This window comes from Grammomys surdaster, unplaced genomic scaffold, assembly GCF_004785775.1.
Source record: "Grammomys surdaster isolate TR1022 unplaced genomic scaffold, NIH_TR_1.0 1036, whole genome shotgun sequence".
NCBI lineage: Eukaryota > Metazoa > Chordata > Mammalia > Rodentia > Muridae > Grammomys > Grammomys surdaster.
The window spans coordinates 2,105,831-2,121,569 of record NW_021605455.1 but is presented as its reverse complement, the minus strand read 5'-3'; the positions used below and the strand labels follow the sequence as shown (position 1 = coordinate 2,121,569).

Genomic DNA, 15,739 nt, shown 5'->3' with positions numbered 1-15,739 from the left:
AGAGGGCATGCAGGGTAAAGCCTTCTCCACAGACATTCCACAGTTCACAGAGCAATACAAGTGACCATTAGGCACCATAGCACTTAGGGTGGACATACATAGGAGAAAGCGACTGGAAGGAATTTCAGATGCTGATGACATGGAACCCATCCGCCTAGGCACAGTTGATTTCCCTGAGCCCAGACTTGGTGAATCCCTGTGTTTGAAGACGGCAGGTATACCCTGGATGTGCCACCTTCACAACAGAAATGAAGGGATGTTGGTGTCAGAGCCCCAGCTAGCTGCCATCCACTAGGTTCACGTGACAAGGCGCTTCCCAGCTGACGATTCCTATTCAGGAACACAGTTTAACAAGATTCTGCTGTCTTCAGGGACATAAAGAGGAACCGATCTTTATAAATAACTCCTGATTAAAATGGAGCTGAAAATAGGAAGACAGAACAGGAAGCAAATTGCTAAGCACTTACTGAGTCGATAACATTGGCTTGAAGATCTTAGTGCAAATGGCTGGTCTGGTTTATTTCCTTGTTGTCAAAGGTTAAATGCAGGCTGGAACCTAGAGGCACTAAGGCTGTGTGTGTCCAAGAGCTGTTTTAAGGGGCATGGCTCTCAGCTCCTAGACTCTTGGGGATAAGCTAACACCGGTTTTGATTAGATATCCCTGAAGTCTTTTGAGCTCAGCCAGGTGGTGTGACCAGGACACTCACACTGTTTGTTCCCTGGAAGGAATGGCCTCTGAGCTGTGAGATTCTAGATGGTGCTTCATGGCTGAGTTTCCCCATATGAAACTTGGGCAGCCAAAGGTCTGAATGAGATCCGAATCTGTGCTCTATCCTGTTAAATGAAAGTCTCCCTGTCTCCCTCCCCAGGACCCAAACACAAACCCTAAATCCTTAGGGAGTGGCAGCAGCCATAATGGCAGGGTCAATGAAGATCTCAGGGAGAAGGACAGGAGCTGAGACACCTGGTGTGTGGCCTGGATTTCAGCAGCAATTGCAGGTGCCTGTGTGCACGCGGAGGATGCCGCGGCTGTGCATGCGCAGGAAGGTGAAGATCTCCGAGGGCATAGCATGGAAACCGGGCTTGGGCTTGACGTTGTCATAGTAATGGTGTGTGATGAAGAAGCCTGAGGGGTTCATGGGGAAGGCCCAGAAACCGAACAAGTGCACCTCCTCGCAGAGCTCCAGGGCCGCAGTGACCAGGATGAGGCCGGTGCTGATTCGCCTTGCGCGCACGCCCAGGCTGAGCCAGTAGCGCGACACGCTGCTCAGGTACTGCGGGTGGAAGAAGTAGACTGGCTGCCGAGACTGGAAGTCGTCCAGCATATACTTGACTCGGAAGGACACCAGGGTGTTGCGAACGTTGTAGAAGGCTGGCAGCAGCACCGAGGCATTCTCATACCTCTGCAGCACGCTGTAGAAGGGCCGCCGCCACTTCTCCAACTTGTGGAACCTGCAGGGTGGCAGAGTGAGCAGCAGCAAGCCCTGTGGTCCTGGCAGCCCACCCCCTCCCCATCCCATCCCCCATCCTCAGCCTCACCCTAACACCCCATACCCCGCCCCTCACCTCCTCCCACCTTTGCCCCCTTCTCCTCCCCTACATAAAGCTCACAGGGCCTAGCCTCTGCTCTTCTACCCCCTTCCTTTCCCTATGTGTTTGCTTATTTATTCATGGAGAGGACACACACATGACGCACACGTGACAGAGTGCAAGTGTGGAGGTCAGAGGACAGCCTGCCAGAGTCTGTTCTTTTCTCCGTCCTGGGGGACCCTGGAGATTGAACTCTGGTCAGAATGGGCAGCAAAAGAGCCTTTGCCCACTGAGCCTCCTGCCTCCCAGGAGTGTGGCATTTCTCGGTATTATTTTTTTAATTGGCACAGAAAGAGAGATGATCTGGGCTGAATAATACCAGTGTTGAACTTAAAGGAAGCCAAGGCAGCCAAGGAAGGCACGGAGGCCATGGCTGGGAAGTGAAGTCTTGCTTCACTCCCCTGCTCTCTCTTCCCTAAGACTGGACCCAGCCGCCTGGCATGGCTGGGCCCCTCCTTGGTATCTTGCCTCCTGCCTACATGTGCTTTCCGGTGACCATCCCTCCATCTACAGCCCTCTCTGTCCTCTGAAGGCTCCTGGCTCCTGGCATCTGATATAATTTAGACACTCCTCCCCGTCTCTTGTCTCTCTTACCCACCCTCTAGCCAGGCTGACTATGTGCAGGGGTTTCAACATACTAGCTCTGCAGACCTCTCAGGCAGACCCGAAGAAGGGAGCCAGATGAGAACTGAGATCTTAGCATGAGCACCCCTCCTATACCTGGACACTGCCTGTCCCCCAGTACACCTGATGGGTTCCTGACCACCTCTGGGTAGCAACTGCTTAGACCTGTGCTGCCCCGAAGATATATAATGCAGGCCCCATGTATGGAAATTAACAAGAAATTAGGGAAGTTATTGAATATGTCATGTTTTATCCTAAATATAAAGGTGTTATCACTTTAGCGTATGATCAGTGTAAAAATCAACAAGATGTGTTAAATCCCTTTGTTTGTATCACATCTTTGACACCCAGTGATGAGTTCTGCATGCAGACACCTGGCATGTCTCAATCAGGAGCAACAATGTTCCCAGTGCTTGCAAGTGACCAAAAGACAGCACAGCTTTAGAAATCGGATTACTAACTTGTCAATGATGATGCTGGGATTCACGGTGACTACATCTGTCTTCTCTCCCACATCTGTGGTATACACCCCTGAGATGGGCGGCAGGTTGCACCTGCAGAGAGACAGCCTCACATAGTTAGTCAGTCACCTGCAAGTAACTGGGAGGGAGAGAGGAAGGAAAGGATGTGCTTACTGGTCAGAAAGAGGCAATGAGCACCAGCTGGGCAGGACCTCTGTGGCTGGCTAAGAGACAAAGGTCATTTCTGCTCTGTGTCACAAACAGAACAGCAAAAAAAAAAAAAAAAAAAAAAAATCCATCCTTAGTTCTCACTCAAATTACAACCATGGAGATATTGAAACCATCATCAAAAACAAGTGCTTGAAAGCCGTGGTCATCCCTGGTCCTCTGTAAGGGCATGTAAGCAAGGAGACGCAGGAGCATCCATCCCCTTGTCTGAGGACTCAAGACTTCTCTGAGGAAGTAATGACTGAGCTGAGAGAAGGCATTAGCAAAGGTCAGCTGTTAGAAGAACCAACTCCCTGTGGGATAGTCAGAGACGCCATTTGGAAATGCACTGTTGAGACACAGAGTTGCAGAACTGTATGCAACGTGACCTGGAGAAATTCCCTAAGGTCAGAAGAGTGGGGTCACCAAGGCAACCAAACCCCAACCTCTGAAACTGGGAACGTACACCTTAATTGTCAGAAGGGACACTTAGATTGCACTAAGGATCCTGAGATTGGGGGGAGGGGTGAAATTCTGGATTAATCAGGTGACTCCAGGGACATCCCAAGAGTCTTTAGAAAGAGAATATGGTATGACAAATGTGGGGGTTTGAATGTCATTGGCCCCAGACCCATAGGGAGTGGCACTACTAGGAGGTGTGGCCTTGTTGGAGGAAGAATGCTACTGTGGAGGCAGTTTGAGATCACCTATGTTCAAGCTACACCCAGTATGCCACACAGTTTCTTTCTGTTGCCTTTGAATCAAGATGTAGAACTCTCGGCTCCTCCAGCACCAGGTCTGCCTGCACACTGCCATGCTTCCCACTATGACAATAATAGACTAAACCTCTGAAATGGTAATCCAGCCCCAATTAAATGTTTTCATTTTTAAGAGCTGCGGTGGTTGTGGTGTCTCTTCACAACAATAAAACCCTACAACAACAAGGAAGGCCTATCTATCAGTCTGCTCGTCAGAGTTCTCTAGAAGAGCAGAACTCATAGAATAAATATACGTGTTAGGGTGGTTTACAGGTTGTGGTCCATCTAACCTTGGTGAATGGACCGAAAGGAGAACCCAAAAAACTGTAGGTGTTGGAAAATTTTCCAGACACTTAAAAAAATCCTTAAATTTCTGTTGTTTCTGATACCAAAATCTGTATCATTCCGCTTCATATATTATAGGGGAGTCGTATATAAATATATGGGGTTTATTAGAGTGGCTTACGGGCTATAGTTCAGCTAGTCCAAAAATGGCTGTCTATCAGTGAAAGGTCCAAGAATCCAGTAGAAGTTGACTCTACAAGGCTGGGTATCTCATCTGGTTTCAGTATATGCCAGAGTCTCCCAAGAAGTGGGTTCTAATGCCAGTGAAGGGATGGACTTTCCAGCAAGAGGGAGAGCAAGCAGGCAAGGAGGGTGAGCTTCCTTCTCTTGTGTCCTTTCTACAGGCTGACAGGAGAAGGTGTGGCCCAGATTAAAGGTGGATCTTCCTACCTCAAAAAATCCATATTAAAAGTGGTCTGCAGACACCAAACCCTAATACTGGTTTTTTGTTTGTTTGTTTTTGTTTTGTTTTATTTTATTGGATATTTTATTTACATTTCAGATGTTATCCCTTTACCCCATTTCCCCCCTCCCACCTAGGAACCCCCTATCCCATCCCCACTCCTCCTACTTCTATGAGGATGTGCCCCCACCTACCCCTCCACTCCCACCTCCTCACCCTCTAATTCCCTCATACAGGCATCCAGCCTTCATGGGACCAAGGATCTCTTCTCCCACCTATACCTGACAGGACCATCCTCCCTTGCATAAACAGCTGGAGCCATGGATCCCTCCTTAAGTGCTCTAGGCTAGTGGTTTAGACCCTCAAGGCTCTGGTTGGTTGGTATTGTTGCTCTCCTCATGGAGCCGCAAACCCTTTCAACTCCTTCAGTCTTCACTCTAACTCAAATCCTGACACTGTAGCTGTTGCCAAGAGGTGCTTGTTGACAGGAACTCAGTATGGCGGTTCCCTGGGAGGTTCTGCTAGCACCTGACCAATGCATATGGGATGTTCTCAGCCAACCATGAGACTGAGCTAGGGGACCATGGTGGGAGAGCTGGAGGAAGGACTGGAAGAGCAGAGGGAGACTGTAACTCTACAGGAAAAACAATATCCGCCGGCTAACCAGACCACCCACTGCTCCCAGCGACTAGACCACCAACCAAGGAGTGTACAGGGAGGGGTCCATGGCTCCAGATACATAGGGGGCAGAGAATGGCCTTGTCTGACTTCAATGGGAGGGGAGGCCCTTCGTCCTGTAGGGTTTGATGCCCCAGCGTAGGAGAAACTGGAGCAGTGGAGTGGGAGTGGATAGGAGAGCACCCTCAGAGGGGAGAGGGTGGATGGGATGGGGGAGTTATAGAGGGGTAACTGGGAAGGGGGTAACATTTGAGATGTAAATGAATGGGATGATAATTAATTAAATAAAAGTGAGTCTTCCCACTTCAAACGATTTAACTAAGGGGGAAACCTCCCAGGCATGCCCAGCCACTGGGGTTTTAGTTCATTCTGGATACAGTCAAGTTGACAACAAGGAGAGAGAACTTGTTAAGTGGGTGGAGGCCACATGACAGCAATCCCAGCAGGTGCCCCTCCGGGAGGCTCCCTTACCGGAAGACAAAGTCAGCACTGTTGATCTCCTTCCCGCAGCCACTGTTCTTCAAGATGCCGCCATTGCCCACCACAGCACACTTCTTAAACTGAGAGCGGTAGTAGGGCATTTCCTGGAGAGGAACATGCACGGTGTCACAGCCAGTGCCACCCCATCTTCATCTGAGGCTTCATGTCTGCTCCCCTCACCCCGCAAAAAAAGTCCCCTCTATAAGCTCTATGAGGTAGCTTTTTCTGGAACGTGAAAGAAAGGGGAATTCAACTCACAGTAGAGAAGCGAGGAGTGGGAAGGAGAAGCCTGCTGCATTAGGTGACTCTACCTCCCAGTTCTGACCCCAAGGAGTCTGCAGGACTGCCCTGCCTACCCCCAGCGCCCACCAGCCAACCAATTGCTGAGCATCTCACAGGGAGCTATGCCCACCAGCCAACCAATTGCTAAGCATCTCACAGGAAGCCACCACCGAATTAGGAATTAGGCTCAACCAGGAGCTGTTGTGACCCTCTGTGGAAAGCATCTGTGACCCACTTTCCCTGTGGGGACAGATCCAAAGGACCAGGACAGGGAAAGTACTGGGGTCTCACAGTCAATAGGGGGAGAGACAGACCAAGCCACAGTAGTCTTAGGAAAAAGTCATTGGGGTTTCTGATGTTTTCCACGGGTACTTCCTAAACACGTGCAAACCAAGAACAGTCTGGAAACAACCACCTGATAACCACAGAGTAAGACCCTCTAGGTGGGCAGGAGACTGGAAAGCTGACTTTTTCAAACCCAGAGACACCTCGATGCCAAGGGAAGCTGCTACATGCCACAATTGAGGGGCTGGGAAATTACAGGCTACATCTGGTCTACCACCTGTTTTTGTATGGCCAGCAAGCTGAAAATAACACTTACATTTTTAAGCTGTCTGAAGCCACTCGAAGAAGACGTGTGATGTGTGAAAATTACGTAGGCTTCTGACGTCTGTGCCACTAAGATGAGGCCTCCCTCATTTGTTCACACACAATCGTGGCCATTTTCATGCTGGGACCATGGTGGTGAATAGTAATGGTGCTGGTGACCTGCACGGCTATTTACTATCTGGTCCCTTCCAGAGAAAGGTGTAGAGACCTTGATGTATCTCCTGATCTCAGTAATTCCTGCCCTGGCTTTCCAAGGACCCACAGGCCAGCCCAGGCTACGTGGCATGGTGCTGTGACTTGCTTAAGATACAGGTTTATCTGCCACCTGCCTCACACTCTGGGTCTTGAAAGACCCACCGCAGGTGGCTCAACACTGTCTTTTCCAGCAGTGTGCTGTATCTTCCACTCATTTCTCAAGCCTGAGTCTCACCAAATCACACTGGTATCAGCAATCAGACATTCCAAGGGATTCTGGTTGTATCCTGTTAGCATCTCCCCTGATCCCCTAAAACATGCAGGGCATGCCATAGCTCCCCTTCCAGAACGTTTTCATGAATGTGCCCTTGCCACCCACCTTTCTGCTGAAGCCATGCCATCCCTAATGTCACAGAACCATCGGAACCAGCCAAAAGTACGATTTCTGCATCCCCTTCCCAAAGAGTTCAGATTTTGGATCTGTATCAGCTCTCAGCCTCGTTGGTCTAAATGAGTCATGCATGTGGATATCCTTACTCTGTAACCCATGAGCAGGGAGCTACGATGCTATCCTGACCAGCCCACCTTATACAACATCTCTGATATTGTAGATGTATCACAAGCAACCAAACCTATGCCTGGTCTGAATCCCAGTGTCATAAAGAGATTATGTCTCTAAAGGGAAAAAGGATCACCAAGTGTTACAATAACAACTGGCCAGGCAAGATGTCCCTGCTGGAATAATAGGGGCAAGTCTGTTGTGGAGACAACCAACCATGTTCTGATTGGAACTGAGTCCCGCCGCACAGAAGAGAATTAGCATCTAATCCTACAAACCTGGTCAAAAACCTATGGCTGGGAGGTCCTAGGGCCTAGTTAGGAATCTATAGCTGTTGGTATACTAAATGTACATGATGTGCCCATCAAATGGCCTTTTAAAATAATTAGGTGTATCCCTATAAATAAGTGTTGATGTCAGCTTTGCTCAGAGAAGCTTCTTCTGCAGTGAGCAATGTCTGTAACTGCACGGATAACTAGACAAAGGGCTGAGAATAAGTGACTGTTTATGGCCAATCATAAATGGAACATGCATATCCCCTTCTTCAAGGCTCAGGGAACATTGTGGAAAGGAGAGCAGACATGATGGAGGAGCCATAGGACGGGGTGGAGTTTGGTGGGATGCTGTCTTCTGGTCCTCATCTGGGCAAGGCATGATGGTGGCATGATGGTGGCATTCTTGAATGGACCAGACAACATGCTGTCATGTGGGGATGGACTTATGAGTCCAGCCCTCCCAGAGAATGTATAGGCAGATAGTAGTTGCTAGGTAGGGTGCTCATAGGGGTAGTTGCCCATGCTCCTGTACGTAACCCCATTGAGTTACTAATGGAGAAAGGATGGGAGGGGACTCGTTGGGAAGGGGAAGGGGCATTGGAAAGGAACAAGAGAGGATGGTGGTAGAGGCGTTGGCAGGAATATGATTAAAATACATTCTAGCCATTGGTGAAAATGGCATAATAAAACCAATCACTAAGTTTAACTAATAAATGCTAAGCAAAGACCTTTTTACATAGTGACTCCAAGCACCTATCCGATGTGGCTGACACTCAGGCCTGTCTCTGCCCTGGGCCTGCTTTCTGCTGTCACATGCTTTGTATTACTTTTCTCTTGTGACTGCCTCAGATGAGGGATCAAGGTGTGGTTAATCTCTCTTCTAGGTAGCTCTGGAATGTCCTCGGCACACAATGCCACAGGCAGAATTTTAACCTTTGGGTTTTGGTTTTTTGTTTGTTTGTTTGTTTTGGGTTTGTTTTGTTTTGTTTTGTTTTGTTGCCCCAAATCACACAAACCACAGCTAGATGGTATTGTCATGCTCAGACAGGACTCCTCGGGAAACCCAGTGGATGGGCTACTGGGCTGAAGACCACTGGTTGAACAAGACCAAAGCAGCTGCATGCAGAGTGCAAAGAATGCAGATTTGGGACACTGCCACAGACCACCCACTCCTCCTAGACCATGACAGGGATATACCTTGGGAAACATTTTGAAGATCTCCTGGTCGATGTGATATAAGCCACTGGACTCCACCTCATACCTGAGATTCGTCTCCACTGGGGTGTTCTTCTGGGTGGTGAAGAGAAAGCTGGGGGCATTGCAGCACCTGGACAAGGTGGACCTGCTAGGCATGAAGACAGTGGTGACACTGGGAAGAGTATAGGGGGCTTCCTTTCCATCCCATTCCCACGTTCACTTCCATCTACCCTACAGCATCCTCCTGGTACCTGGGCCCCTCTATCTCTCTAGGACTTCCTACTGGGAAACTCTGGCTGTCAAACCTCCATGATGGCTTTTCTCCTTGAAGGCTATGGCACAGACTAATCATACACTAACCTTCTCAGACTGGAATGAAAGGCTGGATACCCGAGCCTGTACCTCTCTAAACGTCACACAGCATGTGCACATTCAAACACCCCTGTGCCAGCCGAGCCAGTCAGGCCTTGACCGGTGCCCACTCAGCTATGGCGAGACTACTCCCCAGAGCTCCACTGCCCCAGAACCTGTTCTTCTCCCCTCATTCATCCCGTGACCTGAAGCTAGAGCTCTTTGGGGTCTCAAACCTCATGACCAACACTCAACAAAGATTTTTTTATCCCATAAAATCAAGGCCTGTATGGAGACCAAAAGTGCAGGCCGTTTCTGTTATTCTGAAGCTGATTTAGGAAGAAGGCAGGGCCAGACTGGGGACTCTAGTTGGTACTGGCTGCCTTCCTGCAGAAAGTGGAACAAGACTCCTGAAAGAAGTTTCAGGGATTCAGTATAGAAATAAAGGAGGGAGGGAGGAGAGGGAGAGAGGGAGGGTGGGAGGGAGGGAGGAAGAGGAAGGGAAGGAAAGAGGGAGGGAGGCAGAGAAGGAGGGAAGGAAGGAGGGAGGGAAGGAAGCAAGGAGGGAGAGGCAGAAGGAGGGAGAGAGGGAGGGGGAGGGAGAGACGAAGGGAGAGAGGGAAGTTGGTTAGTCAGTCAGTCAGTTAGTTAGTTGGTTAGTCAGTTTAAAGAGTCCTGACATTTTTTGTCTCAAACAACCAAAGCAGGGCTACAGCAGGGTTAGGCTCTTGGGTGATTTTGCCCCCCACACACACCGTTTTGGAAACTTAATGGGTTCTCACTGTGGCCACAGGCACAGGTCATTGCCTCCCTGCCTTAAAACGGAGCACACACAGCTCCAGCCTGGGTCCCTTCAGGGTCCAGGCAGTCCAGGGGGGATGGACCACTTCTTCACAGCACCCTCTCTTCTCTGCCCTGGGCAGATCTCCAGGAGGAGATCTGGAGTACACACAGCTCCAGACCCAGCAGCACCCTTAGGACCCAAGCAGTCCATAGAGTCCTGTGATGAGCACCCAGGTCCTAGAAGAGGTCTGGAATGTTCTCATGAGCTCTGGGATGGAAATAGGAGTTGGTACTTACTATCCAGAAGCCTGGACTCTGTTTTCTACTCTGTGGCCCACAGCACTGGGCCCCAGGCAAGTGTCTTTCCACTCTGGGCCCCAGATTCCTCATGTATAAAAAGCAGAGTTGTATCTTCTGTTTCTGACCCTCCATAATTCTGTGACTCTAGCTTGTCAGAGCCAAAAGGCTAAATGTAAATTTTATATATATATTTTACTGATTCCACATCTTGCTGAGAAGTCTTCACTGGGAAATCAGCTGGCTGCTAGTCATACAGTGGTCTTTCTATGGAGTATGGAGGATTGGACTTTAGAATGTGACTAAGGCTTCTGAAGCAAGGCTGAGGGAGCCACTGAGGTCAGCACTACAAACCAGCATCTGGTCCTTTTAGATTTGCTAGGCAGAAGCAGTCTTATCTGCTGTGGTAGTTTAAATAGATTTGGCCTCCATAGACTCATTTGTTTGAATGCTTGGCCCATGGGGAGTGATACTATTAGGGGGTGTGGCCTTGTTGAAGTAGGTGTGCCTTGTTGGAGAAAGTGTGTCACTGTGGGGGTGAGCTTTGAGGAACTCCGTGCTCAAGCTCAGCCCAGTGTGGAAAGAGAGTTTCCTGCTGGAAGCATTTGGATCAAGATGTAGAACTCTCAGCCCCTCCATCACCATGTCTGCCTGGATGCTGTCATGCTTCCCACCAGAATGACAATGGACTGAACCTCTGAAACGGTATGGCAGCCCTAGTTAAGACATCTGCCAACTAGAGAATGGCCCCACATGACACAAGCTGACATGTGACTAACGTTTAAGCCAGCATGGAGACAGCTGCTGTTACAGGGGCCTCTCCTGTGACAGAAATGCCAGTGTCTCACTCCGGCAATGTACCAAGCTCTTGCCAACCTAGATGGAGGAGCTCTCTGTTTTTCCAGAAGCTTGAAGTGAGAGCAAGGGAGGCAGCTGATGGCCCTGGGGGCTTTCTGCTCAGAACATGGCAGGGCCCAATGTCACTTCCTTTCCCCACTCCCAAACCCATTCCACTTCCCTCAACCACGGAGGCTCTCTGCTCCCCACAGAACCCCCCACCAGGCTCTCTGCCCCACCCCCCCCTCCCCTCCCCTCCCCTCCCCTCCCCTCCCCTCCCACATGGAGCTCTGTGCTCCTCTTGCTGTATCATCTCCAATCATGTCAGCATCATCTTAGATGAGCTCTCTTCTCTGTTCCAACTAAGCCTGGTCTGAGTCCTTGCACACCTCACCGCTCTGTTCATGCTGGTTATCTGCTTCCATGTGTTCAAGCCTCCCCTGCCTGGGGACGTCCAGAGGAAAGAGCATATAGTCCTGCTTCAGAGGGGCTGAGCCTGGATCTGTTCTCATGCTCCGGCACTCTGCCCAGGCCCACTGGAACTTCCAAGATAGGTGGGTCTCCTCTAACCAGGACCTCTAACTAGGATTCTGCAAGGCTCCATGAAGCTTATGGCGCCTGCTCACTGGGGCTCATTATATCAAAGAGTCATGATTCTAAAATTGTGCCGACTCATACCTACTGCTCCCACACACCTGTAACCTCAGCACTTGGGAGTCAGAGGTAGGATTGTGAGTTTGAAACCAGCCTAGGGCACACAGTTAGACCTTGTGCAGAGAGAGAAAAAGAGAAGGAGGAGGAGGAGGAGGAGGAAGAGGAGGAGGAGGAGGAGGACAGGAGAGAGTGGAGGGGAGGGGAGGGGAAGGGAAGGGAAGGAGAAGGAAAAAGGGAAGAGAGGAGAGGAGACTTCCTGATCTGGAACTACCACAAACTGAAAGAAAGTATTGATAAGGAAAATACACAGGCTTGGTGACACCTACTTTCTACCGCCTCCTGTGCAAGACTCCTTTGAGTCAGTGGTTCCTCAGTTCATTTAAACTTGAACCCGAATGGCTGAAACCCAGTGTAGACACAGTTGCCAGGACCACATCAATTTCTTAGTGTAAGGTCTACCTGCCCTGGAGTGATAGATACCACAGGCTGGCAGGAGGCGCAATGGAGAAAACCCCAAAGCACATCATTAACAAAAAAGCATTTTTGGATGCCTCCCATCTCTTTGGCTCCCATAGAAGAGCCTGGAAACTCAGCTACTGTTAACTGTGGTTAGAAAGCAATTAAGAACCATCAATGGCCAGGCCCAGATGTCAGGCAGAAACATGGGACTCCAAGAAGTGGGGTAGAGCCAATGTCCCAGGACAGGGAGGTAGGGACAAAGAGATTGTAAGGGCTAGCCATGGAGGGACCTTAGGCAAGCATCTCACTTCTTGGAGCCTTGGTATTTATCAGCCTAAGCTAGAGATTACAGGCCCAACCAGGTTAGGCTGTAGCAAGGGCCACAGCCAAGAATGGCAGACACCAGCTGACCACGTGCTGACCTGGCCGCTGCTCACATCCCTAAGCCCCTAAGTTCCAGCTCCATGCAGATGCCCACTGAGAACTAGGTGTGACAGGATAATGGGCATCTGAAGAGGTGGCAGTGGGGAACCACGAGGAAGGAGGGCAGACAACGACAACAACAACAACAAGACATACTTGAAGAGGTTGGCTTCCGTGACGTCCATTGCCCATTTGCATATCTGGAGGCTCTTCCACCTTTCGAACAGTTCGGACTGCTTCACCCTGTGGGAGCAGTGAACAGGGTGGAGGAGGAGGTCAGGCTGCACCCACACAGTTGCTGAAAAACCACCTTCAGTCCGTATCTGCACATCTCAACTACTTTCACCTCAAGCAAGTCTACTTTCCCACGTGCTCCCCCTCAAAGGCTCACACCATTCTCTCAGAAACCACAGTCTGTAAAGGAAACAAGACCACTTCCGTGTCAGAATGCCTGTCCAGTCCTGCACCGCACAGGGCACTGGGCTCACAACCACGACGCACCCTCCCCAAGTAGGTCAGGAGGAGGAGAAAGACTTAAATTAAGACTCTCTTCTGAACAACTCCAGACCTTATGATGCTGGCTTTAAACATCGCTGCACCAGGATGTTCTCAAGCACGCTCAGGAAAGGGGACAGTGTCTAAGCTGGTGATTCTCCCTTACACCGAAGCCCACAAGAGATGATAACCTTACCAATTACAACTTTGCTGTTACATCAGCCTGAGCTCCTCACTCACTCAGTGCTGATATGCACAGCAAGCATCTGGAAGGGATCTGTTGAGTATCACACCTGACTAATGAGTTCACCGATGAACCAAAGCTCAGATCAAATCCACTTACTGAAGATACTTGGCCATGTGTGAAAATACAGGAGTAATAGACACAACATCTCCCTACTTGCATGGAGATTCCAGGACAACAAGGAAGACGTGTTTCAAAGAAGCACAGACTGCCTTGTCTGGAAGAGGAGGAAACGCAGCACCAAGGACTTGGGAAGTGACTGCCACGTGGTTGGCCGGAAGTTTCTTGAAGAGAGAAGTCTTGCACAAAATCTTGAAATAATGTGTATGTGAGCCACACTGCTATCTGGGGGAAAGTGTAGCTCAGTTAGACTGAGTACAAAGGCCCTTCTGCAGGAGCATGCCTGGTAGTTAAAGGAGCCCCCTCTTCCTGCCTAAAGCAAGCCTTCCTTGCAGCTTTCCCAGATCTCCTGCCCCAGCCCCGCCCCGCTCAGCCCACAGGACATCAGAAAATAGATGCCAGCACACGGCAGCACCCTGGCTAACCCACTGCTCCTCTCCCTTACCTCCATGTAATTCACAACCCCCTAGAGCAGGACTGGCAACTGACTCAAACACGTCAGAGAAATGCAGCACTGCCAATGCTCCAGGCCAGGGGCCCAAAGCTTGACTCTACCCAGGATCCAGACCTTATTCTGGGTGTTTCCCTTACCCTTGTCACATCCTGGGCCAAGGTCAAGGCTAGACATCCAGCTTTGAATCCCGGCTCCATGCCCAACTTACAATGTGACCTGGATAAGTCACTGAATCTCTCAGGACACTCAGCTACTCTGTCTGTGAGATGGTTCTCCCATACTCAGCCCTGCTCACCTCAAAGATTGTTGGAGAGAACAAATGGAGTCACGTGTATAAAAATCCACTACCTATACAGATACAGAACATTTTCACCATAAAACTGAAGGGCTGACCCAGATCATCTCTCCTTTCTCTCACAGCACCACCAACATCTCAGAATAAAAACAAACTGTTCAAACCTGCCAGGATAAAAAAGTGTGACAGGGGCAGCTGTGTCTGTGGAAGCACACACAACAAGCCCACAGAACGAGAAGAGGCTAAGTCAAGGATTACAAAGATTCCCTCCCCCGACCCCCACTTCCCAAAATTCTAAAACCAGGAGCAGTGGACAGAAGCATGGCCCTAAAACTGAGACTCAGTAAATGGCCACGAACCATCAGGGCTGGGGTCAGTACATGCCTGTCCTGCATGAGGTCTTATGGTGGACTCCTCCCGCCTCCTCAGGATGGAAGAGAAAGCAAAGAAACAAAACCATTCAGTCCAATTCACACCCTGAAATTTCCACAACAGGATATTTGACCTCAGATGAAGTGGGGGAATTCAGACCATCCATTCCTTTCTAAAGTCCATGTTAAAGACAAGACCATTTTGCTCCTTCGTCTCAAACATCTTCCGACACAGAGCTAGCAGCTTCTAACTGTTCTCAGTTTGAATATGAACAACCAAGAGTAACTGAATCTCCCTGGACAGGACAGAACAAGATTAACTACCAGGTAAAATGACCACAGAGAAAACTACTGTAAAACAGACATCCTTGATGTTCCAAAGATATCCAGTACGACACCACTGCCTTAGGCAAGGATGCTCTAAGGACAAAGCTCTGGAGAGAGTGCCTTAGAAGGACTGGAAGATGACATTGAAGGATTTTATCAGGATAGAGAAGCAAAAGACAAAAGAAAAATGACAGAACTAAAAGATGTGCAGACCCTATCTCCAAAAAATACTGGTGGGGAAGCAATTAAAGAAGACACCCGACATCCATAGCCACGCTCAGAGAGAGAGGGGGAGAGGAGGGGGGAGGAAGAAAGAGAAGGTGGAGAGAGATCATTTATGAAGGGACCCAAACCCTTCCCTCTCAGCCACTGCTTCCTAGGACTTAACTTGAGAACAGACAGAAGGAAGGAGAAACGCAAATCAGCTCTGGGTTCTAACCAGAAGTGGTTCTAACCTTAAAGAGCAGAGGTAATGCCAACAGCTTTTGTGGCAGAGTCTAGAGACACTGTAGTTGATAGGAAAAAAAAAACAGTTTACTGAAGTAGCCCATCCATAAAAGACCTAGAACTAAGCAGTGTATTGATTAGTTTGTTTTCTAATATTAAGACAAAACTCCTGAGGCTGGGCACTTACAAAGGAAAAGGTCTGTTTACTTCAGAGTTTAGAAACTGAAAGTTCCAAGATCAGATGGCACCATTACATCACCCTCTGGCAAGGGTGTCAGAAGCTGCCATGGGGCATGGCAGAAAGCTGAAGAGAGTTAGGAGTCAGGTTTAATCGCTTATAGCAACCTATTCCCACCCTGAACTCCATGTGTGCGTCCATGCATGTGTGTGTATGTGCACACATGAGGGAATATGCCTGCTTAAGTGTGTATGTGTGTAGTGTAGTATATTGGAGCATGCATGCTTGAGTGTATGTAGTGTAGTGTAGTGTAGTGTAGTGTAGTGTAGTGTAGTGTAGTG

General features: G+C 49.3%; 1 protein-coding gene across 3 annotated transcripts in view; it reads right to left on the bottom strand.

The window, feature by feature from the left end:
• Positions 1-364: 364 nt before the first annotated feature.
• The window catches only part of St8sia5 (ST8 alpha-N-acetyl-neuraminide alpha-2,8-sialyltransferase 5), a 64,766-nt gene continuing 49,391 nt past the window's right edge, over positions 365-15,739 (bottom strand). For 2 of the 3 annotated variants that reach the window (XM_028783228.1, XM_028783229.1), the window contains 5 exons: positions 12,624-12,710; positions 8,664-8,808; positions 5,538-5,650; positions 2,676-2,768; positions 365-1,452 (listed from right to left, as the gene is read on the bottom strand). In XM_028783228.1, coding sequence (XP_028639061.1) covers positions 984-1,452; positions 2,676-2,768; positions 5,538-5,650; positions 8,664-8,808; positions 12,624-12,710 — 907 coding nt within the window. In that variant the 3' untranslated portion in view covers positions 365-983. The remainder of the gene's footprint in view (positions 1,453-2,675; positions 2,769-5,537; positions 5,651-8,663; positions 8,809-12,623; positions 12,711-15,739) is intronic. The other variant, XM_028783230.1, reaches the window with a different exon arrangement.